Consider the following 23344-nt stretch of genomic DNA (forward strand, 5'->3'; position numbering starts at 1 on the left):
TGAGTGAAGAAAGGGTATCATATGCTTACTATATTTATTAACATCTATATATGAGCAGGTGTGTGTATATGCATATGTAGTGTGTGTTTTATATTCTGAAAAGGAAAAAAGGAGACAGCACTCTGGGTGGAGGGCTTTTTCATGTTGAATTTAGATGCAAGAAATGATGTGCTTATCTTTAAATCATTAGGTCTTCCCTAAATGGCCATATTATGATTAATCCCCCAACTTCCGTAATTATGTCCTTTTCACAATGGCGTAACATTACTTTTGGTTTGGTCTTTGTAGCTAGCTAGTTATGTAGTATTCATTACAGCTCCATTGCACCTATGTTTTACTAAATTCAAACCAAACTTCCTTAACTTGATCACTTGTCAACTTATTAGTTTATATATGTTCTAACTCCGCACGGGTCTCTTGTTTTGTTTGTAAATCTCCTGATTCTACAGACTCTTGATACCTTTTCGATCTATTAAGTATAACAGTTGTTCGTAATTCATAAAAAAATGCCCTACTTCCTCATTGAATTTGTCAAGCATGCAGGAAAGGGATTGTGGGTTATCAACAAATTCACAACGAAAACATTTCAGCTAGTGCAAAATGAAGCAGAACGGTGTGTGTGTATCCAAGAACAATATGCATGCATCAAACTTCTTCATAAATTGGAAGGAAAAGACATGATTAAAAAGCAACGAGAGGAAAAATATCTGCATAGATCAATCATCCTCAGAACCCATACTCATTTTCATACAGCTAGCTTAATTAGACATGAAGATATATTGAGTAAACAAATACTTAAAAGTAGATGTGCTATACAAGTATGTTGCTTCTTCAAGTATCACGTTTTGTGATGACTAATTAATTATGTCAAATTACTAATCAACCCAATAATTAGTAGTAACATGTTTTTTATTTGGTTAAAAGGAAAGTAGTAATCAAGTCGAGAGCAATGGTTCAAAACAACACTTGAAGTTTCCAAGACACTCAATGAGACCAGTGGTCCTCTCATGAGTACACCCAAAGTTAAATTTCCACAACCTTTTCTCTCTCCCTCCCTCTCCATATTAATTTGCATATAGACGTACGATGCAAAATTAACAAGGGGAGACTGCCTTTATATAAAGGTGCATGAGAGGTAAGCATTTAATTAAACCTGGAGGACAAGAACATATAAGGAAGGAAAGCACCCCCTTCCCCCTCAAATTCTAAATGGTGAGCTGTGATGATATGCAGGAGGGTTTGGGAAATAAGACGGGCCACCAATGCTGCAGCAAACGGAAGGTCAAGAGAGGGTTATGGTCTCCAGATGAAGACGAGAAGCTAATAAAATATATAACCACCCATGGCCATGGTTCTTGGAGTTCTGTTCCAAAGCTAGCAGGTACTGATCACACGCACACACTCTGGTGCTCTTTAATTGATCCGTTTATTTGTTTTTCTTTTATGAAGAAGTGGTCTTTAATTCTTGTTCTTTCAAAGCCAAACCCCCCCGTTGTATTGTTTCTTTTCCTTCTAATGGAGGCTTCTTCTTTCAGGGCTGCAAAGGTGTGGAAAGAGTTGTAGATTGAGATGGATAAACTACTTGAGACCAGATCTCAAAAGAGGTTCGTTTACTGCACAAGAAGAAAGTATCATCGTTGAGATTCACAGAATGCTAGGCAATAGATGGGCTCAAATAGCTAAGCATTTGCCTGGTAGAACTGACAATGAGGTCAAGAACTTCTGGAACTCGTGCATCAAAAAGAAGCTCATTGCACAAGGGTTAGATCCAAAAACTCATAATCTCCTCTCTAACAATTACAAACATAACAATAACAATAATGCATGCGAACTGATCTCTTATCAATATTCCCATCAACAAACCACCTCAACTTTCACAGTAGATTCACAAATCAATGATACTTCAATGGATATGAAAGCACCCCTCATTCCATTCCCTACGATTCCCCCAGTTCCTGATACCAATCCATATCCCCCCTTGTTGCACAAATTCTCTTCCATATCAACATGTGAATACCAAAACCCTAATACACTAGCTTTCTTGGAGTCTGGAAGCAAGTCTTCAATCGGAAGTGTCCCTGTATCCTCTTCTACTTCACATCCATCTGAGTTTGGCATGCTAGATGAGACCTGCATGTGGGCTGGTGGCTATGAACTCATTCAATCCATAAAATCTGAAAAAGAGCAGCCAGAACAGCAAGTGGAATTAACGATTGAGAAGACCAATGAGTTAATAGGTGCTGGGCAGAATATGGTTGCTTCATTTGAAACTTCCACCTTCGATTTTGATTTTGTGGAGTCTACTCTATTGCCTTGTGGGATGTACTATAACCCTAGTCCCATAGTTCAACCTGCATGGAATTCATGGGCCTTGCAAGAGAAAAAGTGATTGGTGCGGCGATGAGAGATTTCACTCTGCAGAAATTTTTCAAACTAGTACTGGTATGCTTGTGAATGGTATTGGTAAGTAGTAGTACGTAATATATTCTGAAAGACGTTATGAAGAGTTAAAGCAATGGGGTTTTTCTTGTATTATTGTTTTGAGTATAGTTTCTAGCCAGGTGGACTAATTAATTCTGTAACTTGGATTGTGATGGAGTAGTACGGAAGAAGGCTTTGTAAATTTGTATCCAATAATTAAGTGACGTCCCTTCTCTTGTTAATTTCCCCCCTTTTTTTTATAATATAAATCATTGTGTCTAGCTAGCTTCTTTCTTTGTTTTGTTGTTCTATGAGAAAATCTTTAATTTACAGTTTCCTAACTTCTTAAAAGGATCTGAATTTAATACATTGATGAACACAATATAATTATAATTAATTGGATTTTCTTTTCTCATGTTTAATTTATGTAATGGTTTGTGAAAATAATTAATATATCTTGTAATTTCATGCTTAAAACCGTTTCGAAAATAACGATTTGTACCGAGCTAGGGCCATTTTTATACAAAAAGTATTGTTTCCCCTTTAAAAACAGAGACCTTTTGTCCACCAAAACAACAACAAAGACTTGTAAAGACAACCTACGATATTATTCAAGGAGACATGATGCTGTCAATTAATTATGTAGTTTGGTGGTAATTTACCCCGGCCATTCTAGCTAGCTACAAAGTAATTAATTAAATTAAGGGCTCTGTACATTCAAACCAAAAATGACGCATGATGATCAATGCCACTGCCTTGGCAAATATTAGGGAGGGAAGACTTTGGGTTCTATGTTTAAATTATTCTTCAAGATTGCACTTTGAATTCCCTCTCCGTCATCAATTTCACAGATTAATTACAGTACCTATTGAATTATATACAGGTTCTTTCACCATCATTCTCTAAAATGATTTTCTTTTTATCAATTTCAATTATCAGAATAGAAATAGATTGTTTTGGTTCATACTGTTTTTAAGTAACAACAAGTGTAAAAGCTCCTAAAGGTTTAGTTGAACTCATAGTTGTTAATCCCGGTCTAAAATTGATTCGGCCAAAAAGCTCAGTCCCAGATCATATAAAGTAACTTGGATCAACCTAGAAAAATAAAAAAATATATACTTGAGGTTTAATATCTCATATGAAAAAGTTTTGAAACAATACACGTGGGTGGATGTAGATTATAAAAAAAATATAAAACATGAGGTGTACTATAGCTATTACATATCTAAAAATTAAGAAATAATTCATATGGATGTAGGCTATAAAAAAAATATGAGGCATGAAATATAGTATAATTATCCCACATCGAAAAAATAAAAAATAATTTATGTGGATATAAACTATAAAAAATAAATGTGAGGTATAAGGTGTAGTATAGGTATTCCATATCAAAAAATTAATAAATAATCCACGTGAATATAGTCTATAAAAAATTAGATTTTATCTAGGTTAATTATGTTATGCTGGGTCATGAGAATTTAGATTAACCTAATAGATCATTCCAGTTATGTTGGGTCATTAAATCTTTGGTTTTTTATGGCTCGAGACCTGCTATGATTTGAACAATAAAACTAAGATTAATGTCTCATATTTGAGTCTTGTCGTTGAATTTTTTGAAAAATCATATATCTGTGTTTGATTAGCACCATTCTTAAAAGGTATCTGAGATAGGTTTAGGTTGGATTCCTCCCAAATATATGTGTAATGTTTTCTAGAAGTGCTGCTCATTCATACAATTTTTTTTTTAATAAAAAGCAACATGTGTAAAAACAACTAGCTAGTGTGGTAAATTATTACCAATATTCGTGTGAGGGCCCGACTACTAATAATAGCAACAACACGTACAATATGAAATTTCCACCAGCCAGAGAGGTTTTTTTTTAATTCTTTCTTTTCATCCATTACAATAAACCATGAAGATTAAAAACAGAGACCGCTCTCTCAGATTGTTGTGATGGGCGATATGGAGCATCAAGAACCAACAATAGATATCAACGGCTTGAGATTCACGTACCCAGGAATAGACGGTCACCCACCGCCTGGGTCCAAACCGTTGATCGATGAGTTCTTTCTCACCCTCAATTCTGGTGATCGATGCCTTCTTGTTGGATCCAACGGCGCTGGGAAAACTACAATTCTGAAGATATTAGGAGGAAAACACATGGTGGAACCCCAAATGGTTCGTGTTCTAGGAAGGTCTGCTTTTCACGACACTGCTGCTTTAACTTCTTCTGGACATCTTTCTTATCTTGGAGGAGAGTGGAGGCGAGAAGTTGCTTTTGCTGGTTTTGAGGTTCCGATACAAATGGATATTTCTGCGGAGAAGATGATATTTGGGGTGGCAGGTATTGATCCTCAAAGAAGAGCTGAGCTAATCAAGGTATTGGACATTGATCTGTCATGGAGGATGCACAAGGTTTCTGATGGCCAGAGAAGGCGGGTGCAAATTTGCATGGGTCTCCTGAGGCCATTCAAGGTTCTTCTTCTTGATGAGATAATGGTTGACCTCGATGTGCTAGCAAGGGCTGACCTTCTGAAGTTTCTAAGAAAGGAATGTGAAGAGCGAAGTGCTACAATTATCTATGCAACACATATATTTGATGGTTTGGAGGAGTGGCCAACGCATATTTTGTATGTTGCTCATGGGAAGTTGCAATTCGCAATGCCAATGGCCAAAATAAAAGAGACTAGTAATTTGTCACTAATGAGAACAGTGGAGAGCTGGCTGAGGAAGGAAAGAGATGAGGAGAGGAAAAGAAGACAAGAGAGAAAGGCAGGAGGTCTTCCAGAATATGAAAAGCAGGTTGAGGGAAGTCGAGTGACCGGTGATCCAGCTCGTGTTGGTGCTCGTGTTATGAACAATGGTTGGGCTGCAGGAAGGCTGCACTCCACCATTGCGGGTGAAGAGAACTTCTTCTTGAGCTCAAACAGAGTTTTGAGATAGTAGATAAATTCAATTGAAAAAATGAGAGATCTGCTTGCTATCAACATTTATACAGCTGGGAATTAGTATTCATACATACACGTTTTGCTCTTTTTTACTTTCAAGTCTTTGTTGAGTGAGCATAAAAAACGATGTTCAAAATAATAGATAGCATCATCTTATTCAAAAAAAAAAATAATAAACCATGAAGATTTTGAATATTTTATTATTAAATCGTGAACAAAAATCTCCATAATCACTCTATCACTAAAATATTAGAGAATAATATAAATCATATCCTGGAATCTCACCCAAGAGCTTAAGTTTTTGGGTTGAGATGGTTCTTTGACATTATATCAGAGCCTTGATGACCAAGTGGTCTCGAGTTCGAATCTCACCATCCTTATTTATTTGATAAAAAAATTAAGCACAAAGTAATGTAGGCCTATGCAAGTTTCAAGTCCAAAGGGCTTTCATTTGAGGGGATGTGTTAGAGAATAATATAAATCATATTCTGGAACCTCACCCAAGAGTTTAAGCTTTTGAGTTGAGATGGTTCTTTGACAGCTTGATTATGTTAATAGATTTGTTGGAATATTTGAAGACAATATGAAGAAAATCAAAATTATTGATAATATTATTATAATGTTTTAAAAAATCTAATATTTAATTTTCTATTGGTAATATCATGATTTTCATTCATAAAATTTTCATTTTTTAAGAAAATAATGAAAAAATATTAACGAACCATTATGTTGGTAAATATTCTTTGTAAGGAATTAAAAGATAAAAAGAATAAGAATTTAACAAGTTCCTTTTCTTCTATCATAATTTCCACCACTTATTCATATAATTCTTGAAAAAAATATATTTCTCAACATCTAACAACTAATTTAGAGGCACAACTTTTTAGGAGGTTTAGATAATCTTCAATCCAGTCTAACAATTATTCAATTTAGTTGTCGTATTAAACCGAATATAATGTTCTTTCATGTAAACCCATAGATATTAAATCCAGATAGCCCGGCTGTCAATTCAGAACCTCATCAACCTAGTAGATAGAGCAATTTGGATAAAGTTAAAAGACCAATAAAAATAAAAAATAAAAGTCAACTCGTGGTCCAAGCAACCCAATAAAATCTAGTATTTTTTTTTTAAATATATATTTTTTTTAACTAGAAACTCCCTTTTTTTTCTTTATATTTTTAGTTAATTATTAATCATTTTTAAAATTCACTAGAAAAATATTTTATTTTATCAATGTGAGATTTGAAACCCTTTAATATATATACTCTATGTTTACAAGAAAAAAATTATTTTTTTAATATGAGATTTGAAACTTTTTAGTATATATACTCTATGTTCACAAGAAAAAAATTATGTTTTTTTAATGTGGAATAAAAAAAAATTGGTTTAAATACTTCAACTTAAAAGAATATCATAATATTTTTTAAATAGAAAATAAAAAACCTTTTAAAATAATATTTTAAACTTCGTTATTTACAGCATGTATAACATATATCCACATGAATTGTTTTTAATTTTTTTATATAAAATATTAAAACTTAAAAAAATTAATTTTTTAAATTGATCTAGAGCAATTCATGTAACTCAAAACCCAATTTCTTCACCAAGTCAATTATCAAATTGGGTTTGATAACTTTGTATAAACCAACGCAAGGAAAACCCGATCCAACACCACACGACCTGAACGGGGTTTCCGTTATTACTTACTTCCGAGGTAGCTCAGCTGGGGTCGAACTCGAACCAACCGCCCGAGATGGAACATTGGCTACGTATAACCATCAGCAACTGTTTTAAGAGCGCCGTTACCAATCGCTTGCTTCTCCCTTGATCTCTCTTTCTTCCGCAGCCCAAACAAACGAAGAACATACTCACAAAGACAGTTCTTTATTACTTGGGAAAGCATGCCACAAGGTTTCTTCTTCTTAATTTGATTTGTTATTAATAGTAATAAGTTGCTGGCAGAACTTCTGGGGTTTTATTATGATAAAGAGAAGAATCGGTATTCCCCTCTTAAAGGTTCAATTCCGGGTTCTTCTTCTTCTTCTACAAACAATGCTCAAGAACCATCCACAGCCAATACCCAGGTCAGTGTTTCTTGTGTGTGTGTGTGGCTTGGTGACTACAGCTTCTAAGCCCTATCCTCAAGCATGTTTATATTTCGGCTGCCTAGCAAAATTTACCCTTTGATGACATATATTGCATTGTGTCCAGTAGTGTGCTCCTACATTAGGTCTGCTTTTCATTTTCTTTTATGGCAAAGGTAGAATCTCAACTCCAATACTTGCTCCTTCTTCCTAGCTTTGCAGGACTGAGGGTTATGTGCACATTAGTCGTAATTGATCAAAATTGGATGCCTTTTCATACACGAGTATTATGAGAAGCAAAGGATTAATAAAATCAATTACTTTATTTATATCGTTTACAATTCTTCTAACCCCTTTCAGGTGATTTGGCATATTTATCACTTTCCATTCTTTCTTTCAGTAACATTTGCACTTCCCAAATTTTGGGACTTCATTGGTCAATTATTTTCTCTTCGTGCATGTGTTTCATATGCTATGCTATTTCTGGTTTAAGAAGAACCTGCTTTTACTTAATAAATTCGAAATGCTCCAAAAAGGTACGAAAGTTCGTGATCTTTCAGTTTTAGAGCTTGAGTTGTTGCTCACTAGTAAAATGTTGTGGTGTTCACCTCAATAAAGAAAGCAAAATGGTGTGGCAAAAGATAGAATTTCCATCATTTTATATTGCATTTTTTGCTCCCAAGCCAATAGTTTGGTAGACAAAGAGATTGGAGGAAAAAAAATTTTATGGTGTGAGTAACTTTCCTAATCTTGAATTTCATGCTGTACTTAAATTAGTTGTCCATTGCTTTTAATTTACATGTACATATGGTTTTTCTTTTAAAAATCACAACTCAATATATGTGCAATTGAACTTGTTTATCCCATGTTTGATTTCACTGTCCTGATTGTTCAGGAGATTTGACATATTTGTTTGTCTTGGGTGCCGTCAACCTTAATTAGCAGGATTTTTTTACCAGTCTAAAAGCTGTCATTTCCTGTCCTGGAAATCTCAATGTTATAAGATGCAGAGATCTCCTTGGGTGTAGCGGGCATGTATGGCCTTCTGTCAAATTTGGGTCTTGCTGTAGTGTTTTCTTTTAAATTGGTCGTCTTTGTAACTTATGTATTTCCAATTTACTCTTGGCACATCTTGTTTGCTTTAGCCATTCCCTTTTCACTTATCATACTTGTTATTTACTGTTTTGTTATGAAAGCAGGGAATTCTATTTCACACTTGTAATTCCTTAATTTAAGGAAACAGGTTAGCTACTCTCGGATCAGAGACATCTGGATGATCTGTTTATATTCTTAACCTTGTTGAACCAGTCAATTTTGATTCAAGTTCTGCTATAGGTCGAATGCTGTTTAAGGCTGCATCTTTCAATTGCACCATTTGGACTGCAGATTGCAATCCTAACTCAAGTCAGGCAGTGATTGGCAAGTATTCTTTTGTTCTTTTTTTTTCCTGTCTTGTTTTTATTGTAGCTTATCAGTCTTGAAATTAGCTTAGATATGTGTTATGTTCACTACTCTGGAGTCAGGAAATAGAACTTATCTAGAAAACCGTGTCTTGGAGTTTTGCATGCTATCAGGTTTAGTTTAGTTCTTTTCTCATTCAGATTGATGCTTTAAAAAGATAAATAGAAACTTGCCAGTCCCAGTCTGTATCTATAATTGACCACCTGGGTGTTAATGATTAGTTTGGTAGGAGTTCAGGGATAGCTACAATGCATTGACATTAATTCTATGTTATTTTCATGAATTAACATTTTTTTTTATTTTGGCTGTTACAGGAACAAATCTGGGAGCTGCCCTGGTCAATTTGGAAACTGGAATGGCATCATGGGTGTGTAGAAGCAAAAGTGATGTTTTGTCTCAACAGCTCGATCCATCGGTAACATTCTAATCTTTTTGGTACAACACCTGCATTAAGTTGCTTCATGGCCACCAGGACATTATCATCTCACATGACTGTACTATGATTGTTAAAGAAGTGAAAATGGTTTGATAAGTTGATAAAGCATATTTTCTCCTGAACCTCGAGCTAAAACCAAACCGGACTTATTTGGTCAAATTTTCAGTATCCACAAAGTGAATCATTCTCTAAGGGGGCATTTGGTTACCATCTTAGGAAAAAAGAGACAGAGACAGTGTGGGGACAAAAATATATTTGACAAAGACAGAGACATAAAATAAATTTATAAATTTGTCTGTGTTATAATCTTGGAGGGAATTTTTGTACTTCTGAAGTACATGAGAGAGATGCCCCTCCTGTCTCTACTGTCTCTGTTTTTTCGGTTCTAAAACAGTAACTAAATGCTACCTAAAGAACCCGTAGAAGGGCTGCTATCTGATGGGTAGACGAAAGGGACAAAGTTGCCATCTTGCATTTATATCTGTGGTTTAGCAGCTTGACAGGCTGAAAATGATGGAAAAGGAAATTGATTCTATTTCTAAAGTTTAGGTTGGCTTGCGGACATCTCCAGCTGCTAGTGGTATAGTAATCTGCATGGCTTTCTGCCCATTATTTCACTCATAAATTTAATCTCATTTTAAAGATCATGAGGCACACGGAACATAATTACAAAGGATTATTGCCATTTGTCACTACAGACTTTCTTTGTCAATCAATTGCCTACAATATCTGAAATATATCTGTTTTTTATTTTGCTGCAGGGGAATGTTGTTTTATGTGGGCTAATAAATGGAGCAATTTTGACAGTTGATGTTCGTGAAAAACAAGAAAGGGTTCCAGATAGACTTATAAGGCATAGAATACCTTATTCATCACTGGGCAGACAAGGTCCCAGTTCTAGTAAACAATGGTTTGAGGTATTAAATCCTTTAGATATGATAAATTTTGCAGGCACCAAATTTGTCGCCAAGTAGTCCTGGAAGTGAACATTCATCTTAGAAAAATATTATGGAACTTTGAGAGTATGATATCATGTAAATAAATTGACTTCTAGTCTAGGAGTCACGAAGACCAATAGAACTAAAATTAGCATTAGCACACAGGTATTGAGTCAGGTGTTAAATTTGTCTCACCATTCAAAACCTCAAGTTAAAGTGAAACGAAAAAAATAAAATAAAAATTAAGGGAGTAAGTAAGAAATTGTTGAAGGTATGCCTGGATCATCTCTCTCATATTTATTGCACTTCATTTAAAGTTTTCAAAAAAAGAAGTGAAGTGCTATTATTAGGAAATAGATGAACTTAAAAACATAAAATTTTTAAGTTTGGTAAAAAAAAAAACAAGGTCAATAGCAGTAGTTCATGGGTTTGATCCCAATTTTACCGTGCCATTTTTTTTTTACTTTTATATTGCTAGATAAAACCTAAATCATAGAGAGATCAATATCATTGGAATTTCGCTCTTAATTTTTTTTTGCATTGTATTCCTCCTACAGCGAAGCAAGTGGCAACTTCCCAGCTGGTTGTTTTGTTTTGTATTTATTTTGTTCAGTGAAGAGCTAGTCTGTGAAAATTTTGGTCATTGCAGCAATTCTGTTTTGTGCAATATTTGAACTTGATGATTTCAGATGAATAGTGCTTTCTTTCCTTTTCAGTTCTTTTCCTTTCCTGCAGCAATTGTTTTACACAATAACTTCTCCTCTTGTGTGATGCATTGAACATGAGCTTGAGCATTTGGAACTGCTCATTTCAGTGAAATTATGGTAAATACCCTGGATGTGATGTTTTGCAGGTCAAAGGAAACATGTACTCTTCTCGTACTATTTTTATGCCTTCATCTATATGCTGGTTAGTGGGTTTCTAAAACATGTAATTCTTGGTTTTAGTTTTAATGTTTGCTTTCATTTTATATAACTTCTACCTTCTTTTGAATCTCCAGTATGGTATCACTTCAGTCTGACGACCAGTACTTCTTGGCCAGCTCTATGGATGGATTGGCTAGTATTGGCTCCTAGCTTGCCATTCTTTTTACTCTTTTGTGGACATCCTTTTAATAATGTGCTCCTGAATGGGAAGCAACATATCAAAGAATCATTTTTTCTAAATTAATATGGCAGTAATGAGGCACAAAATGTTCTCCTTTCAATTAGTTCACTAAGTAATTGGATCCTGACCCAAAGAGAGCATATATTTTTATTTTGGCATTATCATAATAATTTTGTTGGTAGGTAACACTAACCCCCCCCCCCCCCCCCCACCCCTTCCTCTATTTAAAATCATGAGTTGAGTGATAGCTGGAAAGTTCATTTCAATCTTGTAGGGAGGTTGAGATATTCTTGTGGATAAGCAACAATGAGGATTTATTGCGTGAGTTATCTAAAAAATCAAATAACACAAAAAATGTCTGGAAGCCTCGCAAAAGATAATGACGAACTTGCAGTGAATTTCAGCTATCTGGTCACTTTTTTTAAGGGATTTTCAATTCCACCTAGTCATGCTGGAAGCAGCCCACCCCTCTCCCTCTCAGATTATTATGTAGATTCCCCCCTTTTCCTCTTTGTTTTTTTTTATCATGTGTGCTTTTCTGTTTAGGGTCCATTGGATCCAGTTTTAAAAAATAAAGGCAAACTGCTCCATGAGTAGTTATTGAGAAAGTCTTTAAGGATTTTTCTTTGTGATAGCCAATTAAGGGCAATTTGTTAGTGTTAAGAATTTTTTTCCCGTACGGTCCTTTCGAGGCAAAAGGTAGATGAATAAAGAGGAAAAAAAGAAGCCTAATGTTTGTTCTCAACTCATGCATGTTGTGTCAATCTCATTCATTGCACAAAACAACTACTCTATATCAAGAGAATACCATTGACATGCCCAAATGCCTACTAGCATACTTCAATTATGAATATGCAAATTAGAACACTGGCACTGGCACTGGCACTGGATATGGTGATGTGGTGGCTGTGGAAGTGTAGGAGGCTAAGGTTGAGGCTGCGGGGTTGGCTGCAGAGTGGTTGCCAACATTGTCATTGTTATTGTAGCTTAGGTGAACATCATCATTGTTACTAAAACTGTCATTGTTATCATTGATGTCGGCACCAACTTCAATGTTGCTAGGCACATTACCCTTGTTGCGGGTGTTGTAAATGAGGTTTTGATGGCAGTTTGATCATGGACTATGTCCGTGGTGGGTGATGGTGTTATATATGTATATGTACGTGGGTGTTTAATTTGTGTTCAAAAAGGCTTTTTGATCTTTTGCTTGCATTTGGAGTGTTGCTAGGAAGGTTTCAATGATGGTTTGGCCATTGTTTGATGCTGGTTTGGCCATGGTGGGTGGTGGCGGTTTGGCTATTGTGGGTGGTGGCATCTAGGAGAAGATATCTTTTATAATCGTTCCATCTTTCATGATGCCAAGTCTGGCCTTAAGAGGTGCTAGGTTGCACTCTCGGCACTAGGCCCAGGCCACGGAGCCTGGACCCGAATTTATTTTTGGATCCTTTTAGGGCTTGAGCCTTGTTAAAAACAAAAAATTATTTGAAAAAATACTATAAATCCTAGTCGATCAAGAGACATGGTTTGTATAGCAGGAAGGACTCTTCTACATGTCTAATTTATATATCACTTGAACTCTAGTTATTATTTCTCATTACCTTAGAATGGTTTGGACAAATTGAAGGGAATGATGATGGTGATATGTGCTATCATATTTTAATAGATATCTATTCATGCAAATTAAATAGATTTTATTCAAACAATTAATGCTCTTTGTTATTATTTCCTATTCTTAGTATAGCTGTATAGGAGCATGTACATTCATCTCAAAATCAAATAAAAAAAAAAAACTATGAATTTAATTTTAGCTGAATAAATTTGTTTTATGTGATTTAAAATTAGAAACTTTGAAGATTTTTTTATAAAATACTAAATTAAATATCAAACATTTTTATTCAATAAATAACGAAACTCGTTAATTTATCAAGAAAAACCCTAAGGATCTATTAGTAAAAAAGAGGGGGGGGGGGCGCCTGATCGCAGGGGGGCAATTGCCTACGAGGAAAGGGAAAAAATGAGGATCATGGTTTTAATTTTATATAAAATTGTGCAATAGTATGGTTTTAACTATACTAGATCTTTAAATATTTTCTCCACCGTGTTATTTTTATTATTATTATTGTGCTAAAAACCAAGAAAACTCTCTTTTTTTTATTTTTTTTACTCATATATAGATGTTCAGCATGCATGCGTTTTGTGAGGTGACCCAAATGTCATTCAATCCAACCCCAAAACTGTAGCTTTCAAGTTTTCTTATCCATGCAAAAAGCAGAGGCACCAGACCACAATTTAACTTTTAGTAAAGGGTAAAAAGAAAGGAAAACAGCTATGAAAATTCTCCTTTATTCACTTTGATCGAGGGCGACAAGCAGTTCTTTTCCCTTTGAAGATGACAAGACTGCTGGTGTTAGATGTTTCAAAGCGTTGTTTTAAAACTACAGTCTCTCATATATAGTGCAGGCAATATAGGAAGGCAGGTATGGTTTGAGTCTTTGTTACAAAAGTTTCTTAAAGTGATTGAACTCCTCAAAATCAAAAGCGAAGACAGCATGATGCTTTGATTGCCAAAAGTAAACCATCTTACTGCCCGTTCTTCTAGACTTGTGGCAGTGGCAAATATTAACAAAACATGCATATGGGCGTCTCTGTCTTGACTTAAACTTGCTTTTAGCAAAGTTTTTATAATGATTGAAAGTGAGGGAATATAATCCATTACAAATATCTTGTCACCTTTATATGTATGCAGCATCATAGTATACATGCTGTAATAGTAACACTAATTTGTGAACTGAGCTTGTAAATTATAAGTCTGTAAGATTAATTAAACATGTAAGTATACTAATCAATGGTTATTTCAAGCAAAATTATAACAGTCTCCTAGTTAGGCATGCTAGATATGCAAATTTACTCTTCTTCTTCTTCTTCCTCCTGGTGCAAGTTTAGATTTTAGATAGTCTTTAAATAGGTCATTTATATTGGAACCGATGCATCAACAATGTTGGACTGGAATCATGAGTGGGTTTCCCATGAGGGGGTAAACCCAAATCCAAGATTCATATAACTTATTATAAGTTCGAATTTCTGATACCTGCTTCTTAGGCTGTTGAAATGGACGTTAATATTTTAGAAGAAAAAACTTATAGGGATATAGATTGGTATAAAACACATCTATAGAGGGGTTGAGACTATCATGGACAGCATATAAGCAAAATATTAGTTTTTAATAAAATTTTTTTTTAAAAAACTAATAAAAACGAGAAGATGGAAACAATGTCTATAACTGGCTCTCTTTGAAAATTTCTTTGCATTTCTCCCTGTCAATATCTGTCTCTACAAGTATAACGGCTATATATTGAGTTGTGAAACTGTGTGCATTTTCATCTATGATTATGTATTGATACATAAACACATGAAATAGTATAATCTTGAGGCTTCAGTAGATTCTACGGTTTGGAGAGTAGAGGCACACTCTCTAATTACTTCATCAGTAGTGAAGCAACTAGGTTTAATGCTTGTCTTACTTTACAAACAGTAAACTGTTTTCTTGTAGCCTTTATTAGAAATCAAATCTCAGATAATAATGTGATCAAGAACACATCCACTTACCAAATGTTAATCTAGTTATTTGTGTTTAAGTTGGTGGTATTAAAAAGATTATAAATGTAATTTGGAGAGAATGAGTGCATAAACCAAGGAGAGAAGAGAAAGGAGAAGAAAAAAAATAAAAAGAAGCCACCACACGTCTCCATCAACTATACGTGTCGCACAACTAGTAAGACCTCGTTGAGACGTTTCAGGGCCACCAAGGATGGTGGCGTTTAGACATTAGAGGAAACTGCGCATGCTGCTAAAGCGCGATAGCTTTCTTCACACGCTGACGCGTGTAATGCATATATCAATCTCTTTGCCATTACTTATTGACCCCACTTGTAATTTTTATCAATTTTAAATTTGATCTATCAAGCTTTAATTATTTTAAATCAATAAAATTGAATTATATCTTGTAAAACTAAGCATCAATTGTGCGTCAAGATTTTTCCTCAACATCGAGGGATCCCCATTTCTAGAAAACCAAAAAAATATTATTAAGTTCAATCACAAATAAACTCAACTTTAAAGGATCAAATTGAAAAAAGAAATTGAGTGAAAAAAAGTGTTGATCTTTACCCTTCCCATGCAATCGAGTAATTGATTCTTTAAAGAAAAAAGGGTTGAATATTTGTCTATTGTTCAAATTCGGTCCCCATAGTTTTAATTATTTCAATCAATAAAATTTCATTTAATTTTACCAAATCAAGCATCAACTGAGCGATAGATTTTTTTCCTGACACCCTGGAATCCTACAAGTTAATTAGATAGTCAAAACAAACCATTAAGCTCGATTCCAAATTAACACAACTTCAAACGAACAAATTGAAGGATTAAAAAGAAAAAAGAAACCAATCAACCAAAAAAGAAAAGAAAAAAAGAAAACATTATATTATAATCTACAGTCGAATCTTAACTAGCTCGTAATCTTAATGGGATGATTTCGAACCCACTCCATGCACGAATGCTTGCGTTCCACGAAGGAATATGTGATCATTCAAAACGTCATTAACTTAAAAGTAACAAATCCTTGAACAACATATAGCTAGCTAGATTCCCTTTTCTCTCTGTTTGGCCAGGCTTTGGACTTCCTTTTTTCTTTTTGGCAGTGCAAGTTTTTACGCTGGTCATCATAAAGAATAAGTACTTGATCGATCGTTTCAAAATATATTTCTCAAAGTTCGAATTAAATTCATGCTTGTTTCCTGTCTAAGTTTACCTGGGACAAATTAATGCAGGCAGTTCCTTGCATTAAAAAACATACAAGTGGAGGTAGCCAACAAGAGGATGAAGACATGGTTGAGGCAGATATGGACAGAGAGGAACCTTTTATAAAATTTATAATTTTTTAAAAAATTTTGTTTTAAAAAAAAGTTTGTTTTAAATTAATATATTTTTTATGTTTTTAAATTATTTTGATGTTTTAAAATTATTTTAATATACTGATCTCAAAAAAAAATTTAAAAATAAAAAAAAATATTATTTTTATATATTTTAAAATAAAAAATATTTTAAAAAATAATCTCTACATCATTTCCGAAACGGAAACAGATAAAGTGGCAGTAAATGTGGTAAACAGGAGAGAAGAAGGGATATTTTGGGAAGTTGAAATGAGGAAAGAAAAGGGACCCTTCACGCCAGCTTTACACGCAAAACTATGATAATTTGGGCTTTCTTTCCCCTTTCATAATTGTATTTAGTCTCGTCCTAAACAAAAGCCCAAACCCACACATTTTTTTTAATCATTATGTCTCTCATTCCACCTCTCGTGTTTTTGATATCGGTGATTTATGGTATTTTAAAAAATATTTTTTATTTAAAAATATATTAATTTTTTTTTAATATCAATACATTAAAATCATAAAAAAATTACTAAAAAAATATTAATTTAATATTTTTTTAGGTTAAATATATTTTTGAAATGTATATAAACGTAATTCTGAACACAAAAATAAACATCATTTCATATTGAATCAAAAGTGGAAATGGTGATCCATCCTATTACTTGCTTATGAAATTACAAGTATCTCTTAACTAACTCTACTAATTTATACTTCTTCTCTTTCATTCGAAAAATCTTAGATTATGCAAGAATAACTACTTATATTTAATTTTAAAAAAATAATCATAAAAAGAGAGAAAATAAAAGAAAATAAAAAGTGGGTATTGGATTTGATTTTCTTTTTTATTATTATTAACGTAGGTGTCCGGGTCAGTTTACACACATCTTGACTAATCCCACAGGTCCTGAAGTTAACGACCATGTAAGCCTCCAATAGCCCTGAAGTTTATGGACTCGAACTTGTGACTTTTAGAAAACAAACCTAGGGTCTGATCAGTTAAGTTAAATCCTTCAGGGTTTGATTTTCTATTTTATCATTTATTTATCTCGCTTTTCAAAGTGAACTCAGCGAGTAACTACTCATACTTTTTTTTCTTTTTTTTTTTAATTTAAGGATATATAAATCCAAATAAAAAATTCGAAGGATTTGGAATGGTTACCTTACATGGGAGTTCCTAAATGATACCTTATTCCAATATTACTTCAGTTGTAGACTGTGAGTATTCAAATATTACATATACAACTGAAGAAGGGCAGGCCTTACAAAGGAACATCATGCTCTCTATAAACCATAATAGTACTTTATACAAGCAAAACCATTTTTCACATAAAGGAAAAAAAAATACTATATACTAGTAATTTATTATAACTCCTGAAAAATAATATATATTTAAATATGCTAGTGACATTTTGTTTTGAGGTTTTATATAATTACTTTCCGGCTTCTTCCATAAATTACGTACCCACCTCATTAATTTTCTGTAATCTTTTTGGTCAAGTGGTGATGACTGAATAAATTACATGATTCGGATGGATTTTCTTTCTATCTTGGGAGATAAATTAATAAAAGGGAACAGTAATTAGTAAAACCAAGGGCAATTGGCAGCAATAATTGAGAGAAGCAAACAAAAGAAGAAGTGTGGCATAATCATGAGCATTCAACATCAAAAGAAATCCCCAGATATCATTATCATCATTTACAGATATCTCATGGTAAAATGATTGGTGGATAGGAACTGTTTGGGAAACCAATAATTATAAGAATAAACTGTAGTGATCTCACATTGTTTTTATATATATATATATATATATATATAAGAACTAACAAGAAAACCTAGTTAACTGTATAAAAAAAAGAAGAAACAAACACAAACTAAGACATAATTAAAGAAAGTTGAGCTTGAGTACTCTGGTACTTCAATCTCCTTTCACCTATTGGAAATGGGATTTGGACCACTAGGAACTTCATGGGCGCTAGCACTGAAAATTCCTTCTTGCCATGGTAATGGAGATCTATGAGCTCGAAACCTGCCTCTCCTTCTACTACTCTGTGGAGGAATGTGGATAACATTAGCCTTTGAAACTGTCTTCGCATTGCCCATGTCAGGTCTCGTAGTAGAAAACTCCATGAGGCTTTTCTTGAAATATCCTCCATCCCTTGTGGTACTAAGTAGGAATCTATGGTCTTTGTTGGCCATGGTGGTGTGGAACATGATAAGAAGGAAAAATAATATGGTTAAAGAAGTGAGATTGGGAGATCCTACATCACTAGCCATGCAAAAAAATGGATTAATATATATGAACCATAAAGAATCACACAAGGTTAAGTGATTTTAACATCTATATATATACATTCATGTCCAGTTAAACTAAGGGTTGGCAGAGGTGAGAATCAAGCTTGAAATTAAGAGCTTGAAAGGGAAAGAGAGGATTTGTGTCTTGTGAAGAAAGACTTGTAATATGAATATTTCAAATGAGAGAGAGCGAGGAGTCAAGCTAAAAGAATATATAAAAAGAAGGAAAGCAAAGGGTGGTGGACTGCTTTAGCAATGTGTTGAGGGTGATGGGGATAAGTGGATGGCTTTATCAATGTCCTGTTCTAATGACGGTGAAAATATGCAGAGCAGTAATAGCTAGCCAGCTAGATAAATAATGTTTTTTCGGGCTTGACGACGAGAGGGGTTTCGGTTTTTTTTTGTTTACCGCTTGATGATGGTGATCTTTATGGCAGTGAGGGAGCGTTTGGAAACAACCTATAGTCTCCTGACCAGGTGGGTCCTGAAAGGAGATTTGTTGGGAAATTTAAAATACACATTGAATATTTATATATAACCTTCCCATCTTTAATAATAGTATCTTCATATTTTGTCCTCCATAGTATCTTCACATGATTCAACTGGCATTACCAATTTGTTTGGAAGGAAATTTAGCCTTTTCCATGTTTTGAATCATGTATTTCGTTCCAAAATTTTCTAGCCATATTAGCCAATTTCATAGGATATTTAATTAGTAATATCATAAACTTTATTATGGATTCCAATTTAAATTCCATTTAATCTTGTTTAAGGTTTGCTTAATCTCTTATCTCTGTTGTTGTTGTTTTGTAACCTTACTGAACGAATCAGACACATGAAAACATCATGGAATGCTTTAGATAAAAACAAACATCACTTTGCAATTCGCTAGCTGTTGGAAATTAAGGTTAAACATAGACGGTCAAAACTATTTTGACATTATAGATTGGTTAATTTGTTGAATAACATTCTCATTTTTGATACACAGCTGATAAACAGGAAGACAAAATCATTTAAAAAAAAATACAAAACATGGAAATTACGAACAAATTAAACTCAGAAAACAATTACATTACACAAACAAAGTCTTTCAATAATTAGAATTGACGGAGTAGCATTTGGTTCGAATTTCACCTCCGTCTTGAACTGCAGGGACTAGAATATTGCCGAGCTTTGTCATCGACACTGCAAACTGGTGATTGAAGAAATCGGAAGGCGCATCAGCCAACGCATCAACAATTGGAGAAGTCCTTGAATCAGAATATAGCGATTGATCTGTGTGCAGAAGTCCCATCTTGTCTTGAAGATTCTTGTAGTAAACATTGTCAAAAGTCCGTGGGGTTGTAGCATCTAGATCAACATACTCAGAGGCCCATCTGCATTTTCTTTTCAAGAAGTTCGCGTATCTATAATCAAGGGATTCATCTTGTTTGCCGGTTCCTGCATAGTTGTACAGCCTATATTGTAGTGAACCGCATGTAGCCCTGCCAATTGTATGTGCCCCTGTCAAACACAAAACAGAGCATTAACTACATTTAGTATAGATCCATATCCACATTTGGCTCTCAAGTTCTTAATTAAACACTAATAATTATGCTATTAATTCACCTGAGAGAACCACCAAATCAAGGACATTCAAACCATTAGATTGGTAGAATTCAATCAGGGTAGTGATGTTTTCCCTGCCCATTGGCACCAATTCAGCATCCTTGTCAATAGAAACTTTCCCATCTTTCCTTCCATAGGGCACGTCCCAGTATGGACCGCCAAGAAGAACGGTAGCATCTCTAGAGGCTGCGGTAAGAATGTCAGCGCACGATACAGTTCTTGGGCACTCTTTCTCCATCTCAGCTTTGATAGCATCGATTACTTCAAACCCCCTAAGAGACTTGCTTGCCTCTGATGTTCTCTCACTTCCCTCATGGTTCAACAGAATGGAGCCATCACAACCCTGTAAAGAACGATAAATAAATAAGCAATTAATTTTATGCCATTGAGGAAAGGTAGGGTTTAATTAAAATCACTTGTAACTACACATGTTGCTCGGATTTGGGTACGAGCATTGTACAGGGGTGCAAGACCGAGGGATTATATGGTATACTAGTTTTTTTTTACGTTGATTTGAGAATTGGAATGTATGAAGGTCATTTGACAAGAGCATTTGAGCTAAAATATTCAAATAACAGAAATTGTAAATAGACTTAAACAAAATAAATGTACAAACGAAGGAAACAGTTTGAAGGGATTCTTACATGCACGGCACAGTCATGGAAGTGCAACCTCAGGAGACTCGCAGCAAGGGTTCGGTCCTCTTCAACCCACTTGGTCACGTGTTTATTAATGATGGATTCAGCTTTAGGACAGCTCTTGCTATAGTATCCAAAAGATAACAGATCATCTGAAGGCAAGTTATCCAGCAATGTTGAGATCTCCAATGAAGGTACATGATAATCTTGTTCTTCTTGGTCGTAATGTTGATCATTCTGTGCTGGCGTTCTTTCTTTTTCATAATTTTTATCATACTTAGCTGGACCCTTTTCTTGATCTTGGTATTGGCCCTCATAATCTTGATCTTTCTGGACTGCTCCTTCGTAATTATCATGGTAGGCCGCGCGTTCATATTTTCCGTCCTGGGCTGAGGCTAAAATCAAGGGAAGAACAAGGATGAGGAGAAAACCAAAGGAAAAAGAGCACTTCATTCCTTCTTCTTTTTTTTCTTTTTTGGGTTAAGCACACTAATTCGGACGAGAAGATAGAAACTTGAGCTTATTGGGTTGTCATGCATAAAATTCCTAATTTATATAGAATGTATGCTAGTATTCTTCAAAATGATCATGGGATATTTTATTCGTTAGGTAGGGAACTACGTGAGAGGCACCCCCTCAAATAAGAGATGACTTGCTAGAATGTAGAGTTCAGAAACTCGGTCGCTTTCATTTTTTTTTCTTAAAAAAAAACGATGGACTTCCAAATGCTTGCATTGTTGCCTGCATGTATCCCTACGCCAAAGCTGGTAGTGGGGGGGTGCCATAATAAAAATGATTGACTTTTTTTTGCACGATTTTATTATTCTACTTGGGCCAATGGCCTGTCATTAATGTACGGGTTGGTTTTATACTAGACCCATCACTGAGCAGTGGTTTAGGCCCAGTCCAACTGTAGATGCTTGTGTTGTTTCGGCTGCACCCCGTCTAAGATGCAGTGACTTCCCAACCAGCAATATCGAAGATATTTCTATCATTAGAAGAAGAAGAAGAAGTAAGGCTTTTCACACCAAAAAAAAAAAAAAGTTAATTTTATTCCCACACCCCTTGCCCAAATAATCCAAACTGTTGGCTCTTTCTCATTCCGTTTCGATTCTCCATAGAAAAAAAAAACATTTACGAAAATCACCATCGCCACTCTCATCAATTTTCACTTACAATACATGTTCAATTTTATGACAATCTAATTTCAATTATATTAAGTTAAATTTCGTTTTTTTTTTTTTTGGTGTGAAAAGCCTTGCTAATAGTTCACATTTTCCTCCAAAGATACAATGTGGTCCTCACTACAAAAAAGGTTATATCATACGGAAACCTTAAATTAGATTTCGAACAATCTAAAATTTTCAATATTGCCCCTCAAATTTTTTAATAAAATTTTCAAAGTTCTAAAATTTCCTAATTTGATATCTCATCTGAAATGGTCAAAAGTCTTAAAATGCAAGTGTTAAGTTTTTTCATAAAGCAGTTGTCATTTGTACTTTAAACACAAAACATTCATGAATATTACTCAATTTGAGGAATTTCTAAACTTTCAAGAACCCACTGGAGAGTTCTTAGCTGGGGGATCCAATTAAAAATGAATGAATAATATGGTCACAAATTTTCAGTTTGGAAACAAAGTTGGAGAAAAATTTGAGTTTTTTCCTCTAAAATTTTGACTATATAAACTTATCCCTCACAACATACTATCATTGTAGATGCACATTTATAAAAAAAATTCACCACAAAAGTTAAATAGTGATTTTATTTTTCACTAAAAATTATTAAAAATTATTATTTAACCCTCTTTGTTGTTGATATGTTAACTTTGATCTTGTATTGGTGTTGTTAACCGTTTTGATCTTTTATATTTAATGGATTGTAGATCTATTTATTATTATTTTTTTATTTAATTAAATTAAAATCAGTTTATTTATCTTAGTTGGTTTAATCACCCTAATCATGAATATTTTTTATAACACATTTGTGATAACTAAATATCATTTTTTTTATACAAAAATAAAAAAATGCCCGGCCCCTAGTTTTTCACTATTTGAACTTAGACTACATTAATAAACACACATTTTCGTCCCTTTATCGTTTTCTTTTGTTGCCATGATTGATCCTCGTTCTAAATGAACTTTCCTAATATTCTTCTCTTAAATTTCACTTCTCCAAACGGCAACTTTCAACTTCTATCATTGAACACAAAAGAAGCCGTCGACCTAATCAAGCGATTCCAACCTTTAAGTAGAGGTAGACTGACCAGCTCGTCGAGCCCTACTTTAGCTTGGATTAACTTGATCCGAAATCCTTGTCGTTAATTGGCTTGACAAGTACGAGAAAGTCTTCTAAAACTAGCTGTGTGAACGTGACACCGCGAAGAGTTGTGATTGTGACGTCATACTTATTACAATTTCAAGTTACAAGTCCGAGTTACAAACCAAACCGAATTGCTCTCAGTGGAAATCTTGTCT

At 34.2% G+C, this 23344-nt stretch overlaps 4 protein-coding genes across 8 annotated transcripts; 3 read left to right on the forward strand and 1 right to left on the reverse strand.

Annotated features, from left to right (window-relative positions):
- The first annotated feature begins 1141 nt into the window (after nt 1–1141).
- Nucleotides 1142–2702, forward strand: LOC7465373 (transcription factor MYB86). The gene is made up of 2 exons (XM_002303679.3): nt 1142–1381; nt 1536–2702. The coding sequence occupies exons 1-2, from the start codon at nt 1210–1212 to the stop codon at nt 2387–2389; spliced, it is 1026 nt and encodes a 341-aa protein (XP_002303715.2). The 5' UTR covers nt 1142–1209; the 3' UTR covers nt 2390–2702.
- Nucleotides 2703–4340: 1638 nt separating this feature from the next.
- On the forward strand, nt 4341–5528 carry LOC7497548 (ABC transporter I family member 20). The gene has a single exon (XM_002303680.3). It carries the CDS (start codon nt 4376–4378, stop codon nt 5363–5365), a length of 990 nt encoding a protein of 329 aa, XP_002303716.2. The 5' UTR covers nt 4341–4375; the 3' UTR covers nt 5366–5528.
- A 1506-nt stretch (nt 5529–7034) lies between these two features.
- Nucleotides 7035–11483, forward strand: LOC18097091 (uncharacterized). 5 transcript variants are annotated; one of them, XM_052451575.1, is made up of 7 exons: nt 7035–7455; nt 8655–8698; nt 8791–8874; nt 9231–9331; nt 10114–10269; nt 11144–11199; nt 11291–11483. In XM_052451575.1, exons 3-7 carry the CDS (start codon nt 8796–8798, stop codon nt 11364–11366), a joined length of 468 nt encoding a protein of 155 aa, XP_052307535.1. In that variant the 5' UTR covers nt 7035–7455; nt 8655–8698; nt 8791–8795; the 3' UTR covers nt 11367–11483. The 5 variants fall into 5 exon arrangements, with proteins under 5 accessions (XP_052307535.1, XP_052307538.1, XP_052307533.1 ...); XM_052451578.1 differs by lacking the exon at nt 8655–8698; XM_052451573.1 differs by having other exon boundaries at nt 7036–7455; nt 8692–8874.
- An 8055-nt stretch (nt 11484–19538) lies between these two features.
- On the reverse strand, nt 19539–21363 carry LOC7497549 (peroxidase 7). The gene is made up of 3 exons (XM_002304574.4): nt 20874–21363; nt 20230–20572; nt 19539–20124 (listed from the first exon to the last, which is right to left on the reverse strand). The coding sequence occupies exons 1-3, from the start codon at nt 21318–21320 to the stop codon at nt 19712–19714; spliced, it is 1203 nt and encodes a 400-aa protein (XP_002304610.2). The 5' UTR covers nt 21321–21363; the 3' UTR covers nt 19539–19711.
- Between the last annotated feature and the right edge of the window lie 1981 nt (nt 21364–23344).

The sequence above is a fragment of the Populus trichocarpa genome, chromosome 3 (assembly GCF_000002775.5).
Source record: "Populus trichocarpa isolate Nisqually-1 chromosome 3, P.trichocarpa_v4.1, whole genome shotgun sequence".
NCBI lineage: Eukaryota > Viridiplantae > Streptophyta > Magnoliopsida > Malpighiales > Salicaceae > Populus > Populus trichocarpa.

Excerpts from the sequence above, each read along its gene's own strand:
- LOC7497548 (XM_002303680.3), top strand. The coding sequence starts at position 4,376 with ATGGGCGATATGGAGCATCAAGAACCAACAATAGATATCAACGGCTTG.
- LOC7497549 (XM_002304574.4), bottom strand. The coding sequence starts at position 21,320 with ATGAAGTGCTCTTTTTCCTTTGGTTTTCTCCTCATCCTTGTTCTTCCC. Across the intron at positions 20,573-20,873 it reads TCCATGACTGTGCCGTGCAT|GGTTGTGATGGCTCCATTCT; the intron begins GTAAGAATCCCT and ends CGTTCTTTACAG. Across the intron at positions 20,125-20,229 it reads TGATTTGGTGGTTCTCTCAG|GGGCACATACAATTGGCAGG; the intron begins GTGAATTAATAG and ends TGTGTTTGACAG.
- LOC18097091 (XM_052451575.1), top strand. The coding sequence starts at position 8,796 with ATGCTGTTTAAGGCTGCATCTTTCAATTGCACCATTTGGACTGCAGAT. Across the intron at positions 9,332-10,113 it reads CTCAACAGCTCGATCCATCG|GGGAATGTTGTTTTATGTGG; the intron begins GTAACATTCTAA and ends ATTTTGCTGCAG. Across the intron at positions 10,270-11,143 it reads CTAGTAAACAATGGTTTGAG|GTCAAAGGAAACATGTACTC; the intron begins GTATTAAATCCT and ends GATGTTTTGCAG.
- LOC7465373 (XM_002303679.3), top strand. The coding sequence starts at position 1,210 with ATGGTGAGCTGTGATGATATGCAGGAGGGTTTGGGAAATAAGACGGGC. Across the intron at positions 1,382-1,535 it reads TTCTGTTCCAAAGCTAGCAG|GGCTGCAAAGGTGTGGAAAG; the intron begins GTACTGATCACA and ends TTCTTCTTTCAG.